This window comes from Cricetulus griseus, chromosome 9 (genome assembly GCF_003668045.3).
Source record: "Cricetulus griseus strain 17A/GY chromosome 9, alternate assembly CriGri-PICRH-1.0, whole genome shotgun sequence".
NCBI classification, from domain to species: domain Eukaryota; kingdom Metazoa; phylum Chordata; class Mammalia; order Rodentia; family Cricetidae; genus Cricetulus; species Cricetulus griseus.
This window is the reverse complement of record NC_048602.1, coordinates 4959568-4972752: the sequence shown is the minus strand read 5'-3', so window position 1 is coordinate 4972752 and position 13185 is coordinate 4959568. Positions and strand designations below refer to the sequence as shown.

At 51.5% G+C, this 13185-nt stretch overlaps 1 protein-coding gene across 1 annotated transcript; it reads right to left on the bottom strand.

The window, feature by feature from the left end:
* Positions 1-372: 372 nt before the first annotated feature.
* Ffar2 (free fatty acid receptor 2) lies at positions 373-1365 on the bottom strand. Its single transcript, XM_035449286.1, has one exon. It carries the CDS (start codon positions 1363-1365, stop codon positions 373-375), a length of 993 nt encoding a protein of 330 aa, XP_035305177.1.
* Positions 1366-13185: the final 11820 nt, after the last annotated feature.

Here is a 13185-nt window from a genome sequence, read left to right as displayed (position 1 = left end):
GTTTCTTTTCTTCCTACAGCTTCCCCCCCAATCTTTTTCCATAGGCTTCTGTGCAGCGTGGCCAGCCAGACCACTGTCTCTGGGCGGTGCTTCCAAGCTCGAAGGACGATTGCTTATAAAACTGCCCTCCTGTTAGCCACCTTGCTTCTGAGACCCTGGCCCCACCGTCTTTTAGGGCTGTAGCCATTTCTTCTCGTATCCTGGAGCAGGAAAATCCAGCCAAGCAGTTATGCAAGCTGAAGAGGGTGGCGGGGCGGGGTTTCTTGTTTATTTTATTTTTTTAATCTTCCACCGAGTTCCAGGTGTTCTGCTAGCCAGCCCAACAGAATTCTGGGTGACCCGGAGGCTAAGGAAGATGAGGCCCAACTCTCTCTACTCAGTGACGAAATCAGAGCTGGGCACCACCTCTGTTTGACTCCCACCCCTGTCCATCCTGGTCCCCTCCACGGTCTCTTTAGCTCCTCTGGCCAGCAGCGAGGAGCCGGGGTTGCGCAACAGTAGCCAACCTTTCCCGAACGCTCTGCGCACCACGGAGGAGGAGAAATAGAAGAGCAGCGGGTCCAGGCTGGCATTGAGGGAGCTGAACACCACAGCCTCCACCCGCCACGGGGGGCTCTGCCGCAAGTAGAACCCCACCAGGTGGGACAAGTTGTAAGGTCCGAAGCACACCAGAAAGTTAAGAAGCGTCACCACAGCCAGGCCTACTGCCCGGCGTCTCCTCTGAACCCCTACGTGGGGCTGCGTGAGCATAATCCACACGAAGCGCCAGTAGCAGAAGACGGTGACTGCCATGGGGACGAAGAAGAGGACCAGGCACAGCTCCAGCCGCACAGGCAGCACTATATCCAGCTGCTTTTGGGTGAAATTCTCATAGCACGTTACTTGGTTGCCGTCGCCCACCGGCTCGGTTGAGTTCAGGTACTGTACGATGATGACGATGGTACAGTGGCCGAAGGACATGATCCAGGCCACCAGGGCAGCAATCACGCCATACAGGGGCCGGCGGGAGAGCTTGTACTGCACGGGGAAGGCCACTCCCAGGTACCGCTCCACGCTGATGCCGGCCAGCAGCCACGTGCTGCAGTAGATGCTGCTGTAGAAGCCGAAGCCTGTGAGCGCGCACACGATCTTTGGCAGGTACCAGCGAAAGTTAGACGCCGCTTCCACAATGCGGAAGGGCAGCAGCAGCAACAGGAGCAAGTCGGCCAGGGTCAGATTAAGCAGGAGGATGTGCACGGGAGCCGGCTGGGGCTGGCGGACCCGGCTCACGAAGGCCCGCAGGGCCAGCAGGTTGGCAGGGAGCCCAGTGAGAAAGATGAGAATGTAGGCGGTGAGAATCAAGGAGCTGTGCCAGTCTGGGGTCATCCTGGAAGAGGATGGGAAAGGGGTCAGGAACTGCCCACCTTCACTCGCAGCCTGCAGAAGCTCCTTCCTCTGTCTGGCTCGGACTTGCTCACATCCTCTTTGGTCCCCAGGCCAAAGCTGTCTGCGCCTCACCACGGCTTGCCAGAGCCACCTGCCAGAACTGCCCAGAGCAATTATTGACTTAGCCTTGGGCGGGATATTAAGCCGCAGTTATTACGTTTGCCATCCTGTGTCTCTGGGGGAGACCAACTCGACTTCCCACGGGAATTCCCCCTCCGCTTTCCGCGGCCCTTTTCCTATTTAGCGTCACAGATAATAGGAAGTAGCTGTGGTCAGGTCCCTTTCTCACAGCTGGCTGTGGCTGAGAGCCAAAGCCTGGTGGCAAAGCCTGGTGGGAGAAGGAGGCAGGCATAGAAACTAGGAAAGGACGGGAGGTGTGTCTTGAGGGGGGGGAGAAACTTCCAGAAGGCATGCCCTGCCAACCCTGGGCTGGCTCTCCTCAGCTCCAGGTGCCCACCCCACCCCACCCCGCCTCAGCACCTTACCTCCTTGGGCCGACTTGAAGGTCTCTTTCACCTGGTTCTCCTCTGCACCAGTGCTGGGGATCCTACCAAAAAGGGGGAAGCTAGGGTAGCCAAAGAGGAAGACTTAGCCAGCACCTTGCTTTGTGGCCTGTTCCTCCCAGATTTCAGACACACATTCACCGAAGCCCAGAGAGAGCGCAAGCGTCTCCTGAGCCTGGTGTTTTTAGCTGGAAACAGAACTCCACCTCTACCCAGGTTCTCACTTGGTTGGTAACCTTTGCTAACTCAAATTCTCTCCATCATTCCTTCTTCATTCCCAGGTCCGAGGTTCCTCCCCGTCTCCCCGCCCACCCTCAACATCTGGGTCATTACTTTCTTGTTTCGACAGCCATCCTCCAGCCTCTGCCTTACCCGACACCTGCTCCTCAAATGCAAGCCCCAGCTCTGCTTTTCCCCTGACTGACTGCACACGGTAAACTGGCTGGCCTGGCCTGGCTGCTGATAGAGGGCTCCTCGTGGGGTTCCTGGCGCAAGAGGCCAACGGACTTTTAGCAATTGCTGCAGCCCTAGCAGAAAAGGGCGGGGGAGTCCAAAACTGTAAGGAACCTGGTTGGTGGGAAACTGTTACACCAGCGTGGGTCACATGGCCAGAGAGAGGCAGGTCAGTAATTGAGCAGTATTTCCTCTCAAACCCGAAAGGGGGTGGGGTGGGGGTGCTGCGGCTCTACCCACTCCCTGGAGATCTGCTCTATTCTGACTTCTACAGATTTTTCTGTCCCTACTTCCTGGCTCCCCCCACTCCCCGCCCTCACCCCCACCCCCATCCGCGGGCAGATCCTCTTCTGTTTTCTGACCGGTATCTTCTGTGGATGACTAGAAGGTGAATTTGATTCGCAGAATGCCCCCCCCCCCGTTCCCTCGGATTCCCCAGTCTTATAACTTCCTTGAGTTCCCCCGTTGTCCACCCCAGCAAGTTTCCTTTGGGCTCCAAGTTGAGACAGACGGCTTTCTCTAGCTTGTGTCTGTGGTGGACAGAGAGAGCCAGGCAGCTGCGGGCGGCAGTCCAAGTCTCTGCACTGGGAACTCTGGGTCAGATCAGGTTTTATGAACTTTCCTTTCCTTCTGCAAGTGAGCCTGGGAATCCTAGCAGCACAGGGCGCCCCGGGGTGATTGGAGAGGCCCAAGACGTTGAGCATCAGGGTCAGGGAACCTGGTGGTTCCTTGCCTCAAGCCTGTCAGACAGCCTCCTAGAGGGTGAGAGCTGGGTGCAGTGCCCCAGGACTGGAATCTCAGCTACTCTGCAGGCCCGAGGCAGAAGGATAGACCCAAGGCCAGCCTGGGCTACAGATGATGGAGAGTGAGGCTCACTCAAGGGCAGGTGTCCCTGTGGCCACTCTCAGGAGAGTGGCGCTCTACAGCATTTTCTCTGTTTTCTCTCCTCTGACCTGCTTAGTTAGCTTCAAGTTAGAGGATCCCAACAAGGGCTTCAGAGGGCTGGAGAGGTAGCTTTGTGGTGAAGAACGTTGACTGCTCTTGCAGAGGACCTGGGTTCAGTTCCCAACACCTACATGGTGGCTCACACTTTTAACTCTAGTTTCAGGAGATCTGACGCCCTCTTCTGGCCTCCATGGACACTGCACACACATGCTATATAACCTATATGCAGACAAAACACTTACACACGTTAAAAAAAAGTCCTCAAAAACACGCACAGGGAAGACAAGGATAGTGAGATTTTTGATTCTCTCCTCTTTGTTTCTTTCTCCCTCCCTTTTTTTATTTCCTTTTCAAATGGTTCTAAGCCATTTGAATGATAGCCACACCCCCACCCCTTCACTGGGGGATTCTAGGCAGGGGCTCTACCACTGAGCTACACCCCAGGCCCTCACTGGGGGATTCTAGGCAGGGGCTCTACCACTGAGCCACGCCCCCAGCCCCTCACTGGGGGATTCTAGGCAGGGGCTCTACCACTGAGCCACACCCCCAGCCCCTCACTGGGGGATTCTAGGCAGGGGCTCTACCACTGAGCCATGCTCCCAGCCCCTCACTGGGGGATTCTAGGCAGGGGCTCTACCACTGAGCTACACCCCTAGCCCCTTACTGCCCTCAGTCCAGGAAGCAGAAACAAGGTGTGTGTGTGTGTGTGTGTGTGTGTGTGTGTGTGTGTAGGAGGTCAGGTAAAACTTCCAAAGGCCTTCCCCTAGTAACCTACTTAATACCAGCCAGGCCTGACGTTCTAAAATCTCCATAGCCTTCAAAATAGTAATTAGCTAGCTAGGGACTGAGCATTGGAAACAGGAGCCTGGACATTTCAGATCCAAACCATAGTACAGGAGAACTAACATAGAGACATACTGTTGCTTGCTATTAAGTTCTGTTTTGTGTTAATGATTTTTCTGTCTTCACGAGGATCTAGATTGACTGAAAAATGGAAGCTCATTGCCAAGCCTGGAGAAGCAGAAAAGTCTCTTGTCTCTTGCCTGTTCCCTCGTGCCTCCCTCTCTGGTGGTACTGTGTCGCCTACAGCAAGACATTGCTTCTCATGTTCGTGGAATTTACAAAGGAACCCCTTAGCCCCATGCTGCATGCTGAGTGGAGCAGGCAGGCACATGACCAGAGCTCTGGTAGTCTTTCCTGGCATTGGGTAGATGTGCTTCAAGTCAAGTTCCAAAAGCAACTTCCAGTTTTGCCTCAGAGACACAAAATTAGATCCCGTCGTTGTGTTGGGCAGCACCCTAGCTGCCGGAGTTGGGCCCAACTGGGTTACAGCATCATTTATTTCATAGGCCAGGAACCCGATCGACCATGATAGTTCGGTACAGCAGCCAGGAGCTCCGAAGTCAAAGCAGTAGCCCCCCCCCCCATAGCAAGAGGTGGCAAAGGGCGAACCTGCTATGCCCTTCAATGCTGGTCCAGTCAAGAGCCCAGGGCCACAGAGACGGGTGTCACAGAAGCAGAGGTGTAAATAGATGGGTGTAAATAGAGATGTTGCCTTGGGTTGGGGTCTCCAGATGCCTAGGAAGGAGGGTAGAAATGAAGCATTGTGGCACACACCTGTCATCCCCGCACTCAGGAGTGGAGGCAGGAGGATCCGGAGTTCGGAGCCAGCTTGGGCTACATCACAAGACCCTGTCTCTTGACTCAGATGGGTTCCAAAGTTCCCTGACAAATCTTAGGACAAACCTTGTTTTCACCGTCCATCCGAAATGAAGCTGGCGCTCTGGCCGCCACACCTGTGTTCCGGGTGTATGCCATATGTCATGGTTCCTGTCCCTCTTCTTCCACTTGAAAGACCTCAGAAGAGGTACTTTCGTAGAAGGAGACCCGCACCCAGGAATCAGCGAAACCACGAACTCTGGATGCAAGAGCAAGAGGCTTTATTAGTAGCGCTGGTACCCCGGGGCTTAGCTTTTGGTAGGCTAAGCCCCAAGCCAAGGGAGAGGGGTCCTTATATAGCTAAAAAGCACAGTGCAGAAGCGAAAAGCATAGTTACAGGGATTCTATTGGACAATTTAATGAGGTACAGAGTTATTTTAGGTCAGTATATTCTCAAGGTCTGCACCTGGTACAACAGACCCAATTCCCCCCTCCGCATCCAGATGGCTGACCTTGGGACGGAGGTTCCCCATCGGGCGGGGGGGGCGGGGGGGCGTCCTCTCCCCGCTCGGCCCCAGCCCCGGGGCGCGGCGCCAGGCGGGCGGGCCTGGGTCGAGGGCCCCCCGCCTGGGTGAACCGGCTTGGGAGGGAGCCAGCCGCCAGGCGTGTGGGAGTGTGCGCGCGTACGGGAGTGTCACCGAGAGAGAACCAGGCAGGGGGCGGGGTCTTTCACACTGTCTACACGAGAAGAGCTCCCAAGGACTCTGAGGCATCAGAGGCACCCTTCAGGGAGAGTGATAGCAACAGTGTCTTCCACTGCTACCTGCCTGAATCAACTCATTTCTTTGTTTGCTTAGTCTCCCATAGACGGATCCTTCCCATGTGACCAGGAACCTTGCTAGCCTCTCGCTGCCCAGAATCCATGGGCCTCGGTGTGGACAGCCGTGTTTAGGGCAGGGCAGGCAGTTGCTTTATCTGAGAACCTGCCTCCATTCCTGCTCACACCCCATGCTCTGTGCCTTGATGCTGTTAACCTGTCAGATGGTCTCAGAATGATGTCTGGGGGCATTGATTCTTCTCTGAGTTGAGGTGTCTTACTTAGAGTTTCTATTGACATGCTAAAACACCATGACTAGAAGCAACTTGGAGAGAAAAGGGTTGTGGCTGGAGTTTTTTTCCAGCCTGATCCCACAGCTGATTAGCCCCAAATAAACACACAGATGCTGTATTAATTATAAAACTGTTGGCCGATGGCTAGGGCTTCTTACTGACTAGCTCTCTCTTAATTATTAACCCATTTCTATTCATCTATGTGTTGCCACGAGGCTGTGGCTTACCCATAACCCAGAATGTTGCTCCTTCGGCCATATGGCATCTCTTTGTGGCCTCACTCTGCCTCTCTCCCCAGAATTCTCCTGGTGTCCTCGCCTCACCTATCTTCCTGCCTCTACTGGCCAATCAGTGTTTTATTCGTCAACCAATAAGAGAAACATATTTACAGAAGGACACCCCCCATCAAAGGATTTAATTCATCTTACATTTCCAGGTCCATCACTGAGGGAAGTCAGGTCTGGAACTCAAGGCAGGAACTGAAGCAGAGACCATGGAGGAAGGCTGCTTCCTGGCTTTTCCCCCACAGCTTGATCAGTAGGCTTAATTACGCCACCTAGAACTACCAGCCCAGGGGAGACACTACCTACGGTGGGCGAGGCTTTTCCACATTAATGAGAAAATACATTATAGACCTGCCTACAGGGCAATCTGATGGAGGCATTTTCTGATGGAGAGTCCCTCTTCCCAAATGACTCTAGCTTGTGTCAGGTTGACATTAAACTAACCAACACAGAGGGCTTTCGGCAGTCCATCCCACAGAAGGTCAAAGGGCACTTGTCACAAACATGAACAGCCATCAGTGAGGTCTCCCCTGCCACCCACCACCCTCATTCCTTTGGCAGGCTGACTCTCCTAGCTCAGTGGCCCAGGTGCAGGCATTATGAGCATGTACCGCCACACCCGGCACCCTGTGGGCTTCCGAGGAGGCGCCCAGCTTTCTCTGCTCCCCCAGGACATTGCCAGCTACAACTCCCACTGATGTTCTCAGAAATCCAAGTTCTGGTTCATTTTCTTTTATTTTTTATTCTTTCCTTCCTTCCTTTCTGTCAGTCTTTTTGTTGTTTGTGGAGTATTCCTTTTCACTGTGTGAGTATATGTCACTGTGATTGGCTTACTAAAGAAGTCGGCTGACCAATAGCTGAACAGATAGAGGTTAGGCAGGACACGAGACAAAAAGAGAGCTCAGAGAAGAAGGGGAGGAGACACAGAATCCTGAGATATGCAGAGAGAAGCAAGACAGACATGTCGGACTGAGGGAAAGTACGAGCCATGTAACAGAGTGTAGATAACAAATCTGGGTTCATTTAAAATGTAAGCATTAGCTAGTAACAAGCCTCAGCTATTGGCTGAGAATTTATAATTGACAATAGGTCTTTGTGGTTATTTGGGGGCAGCTGGTGGGAAGAACCGACTGGCAGTAGACAGAAAATTTTGCCAGCATTCTTTTGTTTTGGTTTAGTTTTTCAAAACAGTTTCTCTGTCTAGCCCTGCGGATACTGGAACTGGCTTCGTAGACCAGGCTGGCCTGGAATTCACATAGATCTGCCTGTCTCTGCCTCCCGAGTGCTGGGATGAAAGTGTGTGCACTTTATTTATTTATTTTTCAAAGCAGCAGGGAGTTTCTGTCTAACAAAAGATGATCCTGCACTTGAGTTGTGTGACACTATTCCTGGGGAGGTGTGAACAGACATCTATTCACCCCAAGTAGGGAACAGATGACAGACCAAAGCCCAACTTGGTGAATCAATGAGTTTTAATGTGGTGACTTAGGAATATGGGTGAGGAATTACTTACAGGGGCAGAAATAACTGTTGGGGGCCATGGCAAAAGTAACCTTGGACCTGTAAGAGACTTGGGCAGAAGCTGCCAGTATAAACACACTATTATTAGAATAATAGCTGCCTTCAATCCTTTCTTCCCTGATACATAACATCTGGGCTCATGAAGTAGCTTATAGAAGGAAGATACATTTCATGGTCAGGTTACCTAGCAACCCTTACCCCCTTCTAACCCACTATCTAACACCTGCACCCTGCGACCTTGCTAACCTCCTGCACCCTCAAGGACTCACACACGGGCATTCCTCAGCCCCGGTTATCAGGCAAGCAGCCTCAAATGATCTCTCCCTTCCTGCCAAGCTCCCCGCTTGGCACCCCTATATAAGGTCTCTGTGAAAAATAAAAATTGGCAGCTTGATCAGAAACCTGTCTTGCTGTCGTTCTTTGTTCTCCCTGAACCTATCGTTCTAGGTTCTTTGGTGACTGCAGCACATCGGGGTCCCTGCAGGTCGGGGCAAATAACTTAAAAGACCAAAACCCACCCCAGCATTCATGACAGCTCATAAGTGCTGGAAACCTAGAGTTCACTGCCCAACCTGCAGGCAGCTCAGCAGTTGGAGAGTGCCCTTTCCGGTGACTCAGTTGGTAGCTTGGCTGGTATCTTAGTCACTGTCCTATGGCTGTGAAAATACACCATGACCAAGGCAACGCTTATAAAAGAAAGCATTTAATTGGGGGCTTGCTTACAGTTTCAGAGGCTTAGTCTATTATAATGGTGGGAAGCATGGCAGCTGAGAGTGACATCCTTTTTTTTTCTTTTTTTGGAGGGAAGTTTCGAGACAGGGTTTCTCTGTGCCTTTGGAAGCTGCCCTGGAACTAGCTCTAGTAGACCAGGCTGGTCTTGAACTCACAGAGATCCACCTGCCTCTGCCTCCTGAGTGCTGGGATTAAAGGTGAGCACCACCACCACCACCACCAAAGCAGTTCAGCTTGTCTCAGAGCCTTCTTTGCAGCCTGGCTTGTCTAAGAATGACTCTCAAGTAATCGGTCTTAACTGCTTATGTGTTTTTGTGGAGGGAAGAGCTTAATGAATCTGGTCAGTTTCAGGGACTTCCTGAAGCTGTTTTGAGTTGTTTATTTCCTGTCTTAAGGAACTTCCCTGCATTGTTTAACCTCTTTAGAATATCCTATTGTTTCACTTCCTGGTGAAAATCCTGTCCAAAAATACCCCGGTTTTTACTTCCCTTTCACATCCTATGTCTTAAGAAGTTTCCCTCCAAAATGGAAGGTTTTAGTTTTGGGGGAAACGACTCCGTAACAACTTCTGACCCTTCCATCTCTGCTTCCCAGCTGTTGGGGTTACAGATGGGTCAGAGCGCCGAGTGTACATGATGCTGGGGGTAGAACCCAGGGCTGCCTGCCTGCTAGGCGAGCTCTCTACCAACTGGACCACACCCTCAGGGCCCAGTTCTCTTCCAGCCTCCCTTCCATCGGTGTTCCAGGTAAGTACCACCCTCTGGTCCCCAGACGCCCCCCACATTATCATCTGCTCCCCTCTTAGTCACAGTTGTCCCTCCCACCCTGTCACCCTCACCACACCCTGTTTCCTCAGCACTATGCGCCAGTCTGACGTGGGATGTCCTTCTGTACGCTGTTGCTTTTATTGGCTGATGGATAAAGCTGCTTCGGCCAAGGGCTAAGCAGAGTAAAGCCAGGTGGGGAATCAGAACAGAGATAGAGAAAGGGAGAGGGCAGGATCGAAGAGACGCCATGTAGCCCCCAGGAGGCAAGATCCCAGGGCATCAATGGTAAGCCACAGCCACATGATGATACACAGATAGTAGAAATGGGTTAATTTAAAAAAGAGAGAGCTAGCCAGTAACAAGCCTAAGCCATTGGCCAAACAATTATAAATATATTATAATTATAATTATAAATAAATATATAAATATATTAAGTCTCTGAGTGGTTATTGTTAGACCCCCCCCCGGAAAAACTCAGGTATCGGGGTCTCAGGCCACAACCTCGCTCACCCCAATCACCAGGCAGATTCGAGAGCTTGATGCAAACTGCATGAGGCTTTATTGTTTTTTAACGAGCTAACCCCATGTTACCTCGGGTCTTTCACCCACCCGCCATGGGGATGGCTAGAAAAGACAGCTCGAACCAGCTGCCTAGAGATCATGTAGGGCAGCGTAAGGGGAGTGTTTAGGGGTACGCACAGGCTCAGGATTGGTGTGCCTTCAGGCTTGGAGGACTTGCCCTGTGTTGATTGGCCAACTGGTTGTTATGGCCCATAGGCCCTCCCAGGGTGGTTGCTATGCTCCATGTGTCATTGCTGTGCGCTTGTCTGTAAAGCACACCCAGTGCTGTAAAGCATAGCGCCACCAGCTAATTTCTGATTCCTTGCCACGAGGCAGGGATCTGACTTTCTAGTAACTAGGACAAGGTCAAACAAGCATGTGTTCAGCTGTTATGGCTGCCGACAGGGGCAGGCATCTGACCTTAGTGACTAAGACAAGATCAGACAGGCTGTTATGGCTGCCAAAATGGAGAGCCAGTCCCTTCAGTTATCTTATAAGCAGCTGCGGGGACCTATGAGGCAGAAAGAAACCAGTCCAGGGGGACCGGATAGAACACATAAAAGTTTCCAACTACAGCAGCTGAGCAGGAGAAAGCCCCAGAGCTTTTGTATCACCTGGTATTCCAAGGGCAGCAGGTACATTTCAGACAATCTGAGGCAATTGACTCTCAATCCCAGGAAGCCCAGACATCCCTGAAAAAGTCTGAGCCATTGGCTCCACATAGACAGTCTGGGGAATCAGGCTCAACCGTTTTCCCAACATCCTATCTCACCCAGTGTGCTAGGCTTTCTCCAGCCACCTCTTGTCCCCATTGTGTCTAAGAGGGCCAGGAAGCCAGACCAGAGCCATGACAGGTTTCTAAAGGCCCCTGCCAGGGACTTAGTTTCAGTTTGCTGGAACCAGCCGGAGCTCAGCAAGCAGTTCTTGGGAAAGCCACAACCCAGGGGCAACCAATCAGAGGGTGCCCCATAACCTTGTGCAAGCTTAAGAGAACTAAAGATAGCTTCTCCCACCCTGCAGCTGTAAAACCCCTAACCACTGAGCTGCCAACCAATCCTATAGCAACCCGTAAACTGTCTAACGTCACCAATCAGTCCCCAGACTAATCTCTGCTCCCTGGAGTTCCCCCATTAAACCTGGTTTAAATGGGGGTCCTGGGAGCCTCTCAGGTCATTGACCTATGCCACCCCAACTTGTGGGAATTATAATAAATGCTCTTGCTTATTGCATACGTGACTGGTGGTCTTTTATGGGACTTCCCATGGACCCTAACAGTGTCTTTCCTCTGTGAGCTTTGGGAACCAATGCTGGCCCTAGCTTTCTCAGATTTCTCTGAAAGTCCTTTAGATAATTCATCCGAGGGAAAGGAGATACCCAGCACAGACTGGCCTTGAACTCGATGTCCCTGAGGACCATGGTGAACTCCCGGCCCCCTGCTCCACCATGCCTTACTCACTGACAGTTTTGAATAGCCCCTTTTCGAATGCCTTAATGCTCCACTGTCCAAGTTCTCCTCTTCTTGGGAAAGGTCGAATTACGTCTTTCTAGATTCATCTACAGGTTCTTTGTGTCTCTTTGAAAAGTTATCATTTTATATGTAAGGGTATTTTTGTCTGCAATATCTGTAAGAGATCGGTGAGGGGACACTAGCTCACTCGAGCACGTGGCTCTGGAAGGCCTTGCTCTTCTCCCCAGTTCCCTCTGCCTTGTTAAAATCCATTAGATTACATTCCTAAAGCTGTCACCAAGATCTGGTCCCTTATTTGGCCACTTCCTCCTCCTGAGGCTGACCACCAAGGTCCAGCTATCAAAGTATTTAAGTTCAGCATTGAAAAGCCCCCTTTGGATCACCTAATTAACATGCCCAATTAAAATTAAACACCTCGTCGGACGTTGGTGGCGCAGCCTTTAATCCCAGCACTTGGGAGGCAGAGGCAGGCGGATCGCTGTGAGTTCGAGGCCAGCCTGGTCTCCAGAGCGAGTGTCAGGACAGGCTCCAAAGCTACACAGAGAAACCCTGTCTCGAAAAACAAAAAAAACAAAAACAAAAAACAAACAAACAAACAAAAAAACCCTCATCCTAACATGGATTTTCCTCTTTTACCTTCATAAACGGCCATTTTCCTAAGCACCACATCTGTCTCCTGTCTATCTCGAGGCAGTCCTTTGTCCCCCTGGGACAAACGCCCTTGTTCCCCTCCCCTTCTCCCTCATTCTCTGTCTCCTGTCTTTGTTTCTTATTCCCTGCCTTCTGTCCCTCTGGGGAAACAAATCTCCTTAGTGCTTGGTCTTGGGGGTCCTGAGCCAAAACCAATTGAAGGAGACCCCCTCCCACACAGCGGGGTTTCTCTCCAGACCCTGGATCAGGCACAAAGCACACTCAAGCACCCGTCTTCACAAAGACCCTTTATTAAGTGGGGAAGAAAAGTTAAAGTGGCAAAAAACAGCAGCAAATGACCTTGTAGGTGTGATTTTTTAAGAGAAGGAGGGTAGGGCTGTGTTAGAACTGGCTAGGAGGCGGTGGTATGTTTTGATTGGTCACGTTGATCAGGTGAACCAAGGGGGGGGTTTGATTGCTGGACTTCAATACTTTGGCGAACCTTGGTGGCTAGCTTTAGGGATGTAATCTAATGGTTCTTAGGAAGGCAGAGGGAATTAGGGAGAAGGGCAAGGCCTGCCAGAGCCGTGTGCTCGTGTGGACTAGTGTCCTCTCAATGTCTATCTGTGTAGCCCTTGACTGTACCGAATGTAGTGCCATGGTAGCCAGAAGGGGGCATCAGATCCCCTGGGGCTGGAGTTGAATTGCTCTGTGGGTTCTGGGAATTGAACTGGAGTCCTTTGGAAGAGCAACCAACGGTCTTAACCACTAAGCCATCTGCCTCCATCAAACTTCCATTTTTTTTTTTTTTCTATAGCTGTCACAACTCTGGATTTGAATGAATGCCACAGACTTCCTGTCAAGAAAATATCTGGGATTGGGCGTTGGTGGCGCACGCCTTTAATCCCAGCACTCGGGAGGCAGAGGCAGGTGGATCTCTGTGAGTTCGAGGCCAGCCTGGTCTCCAGAGCGAGTGCCAGGACAGGCTCCAAAGCTACACAGAGAAACCCTGTCTCAAAAAACCAAACAGAAAAAGGAAACCACAGGCCCACAGTAGTCATAAAGATTCTCAACTCTGGGACAAAGGTCAAGCCTCAAAGGTTCCCATGACCTTTAGACCTCTGGGT

Coding starts and splice junctions, on each gene's coding strand:
- Ffar2 (XM_035449286.1), bottom strand. CDS start 1,365: ATGACCCCAGACTGGCACAGCTCCTTGATTCTCACCGCCTACATTCTC.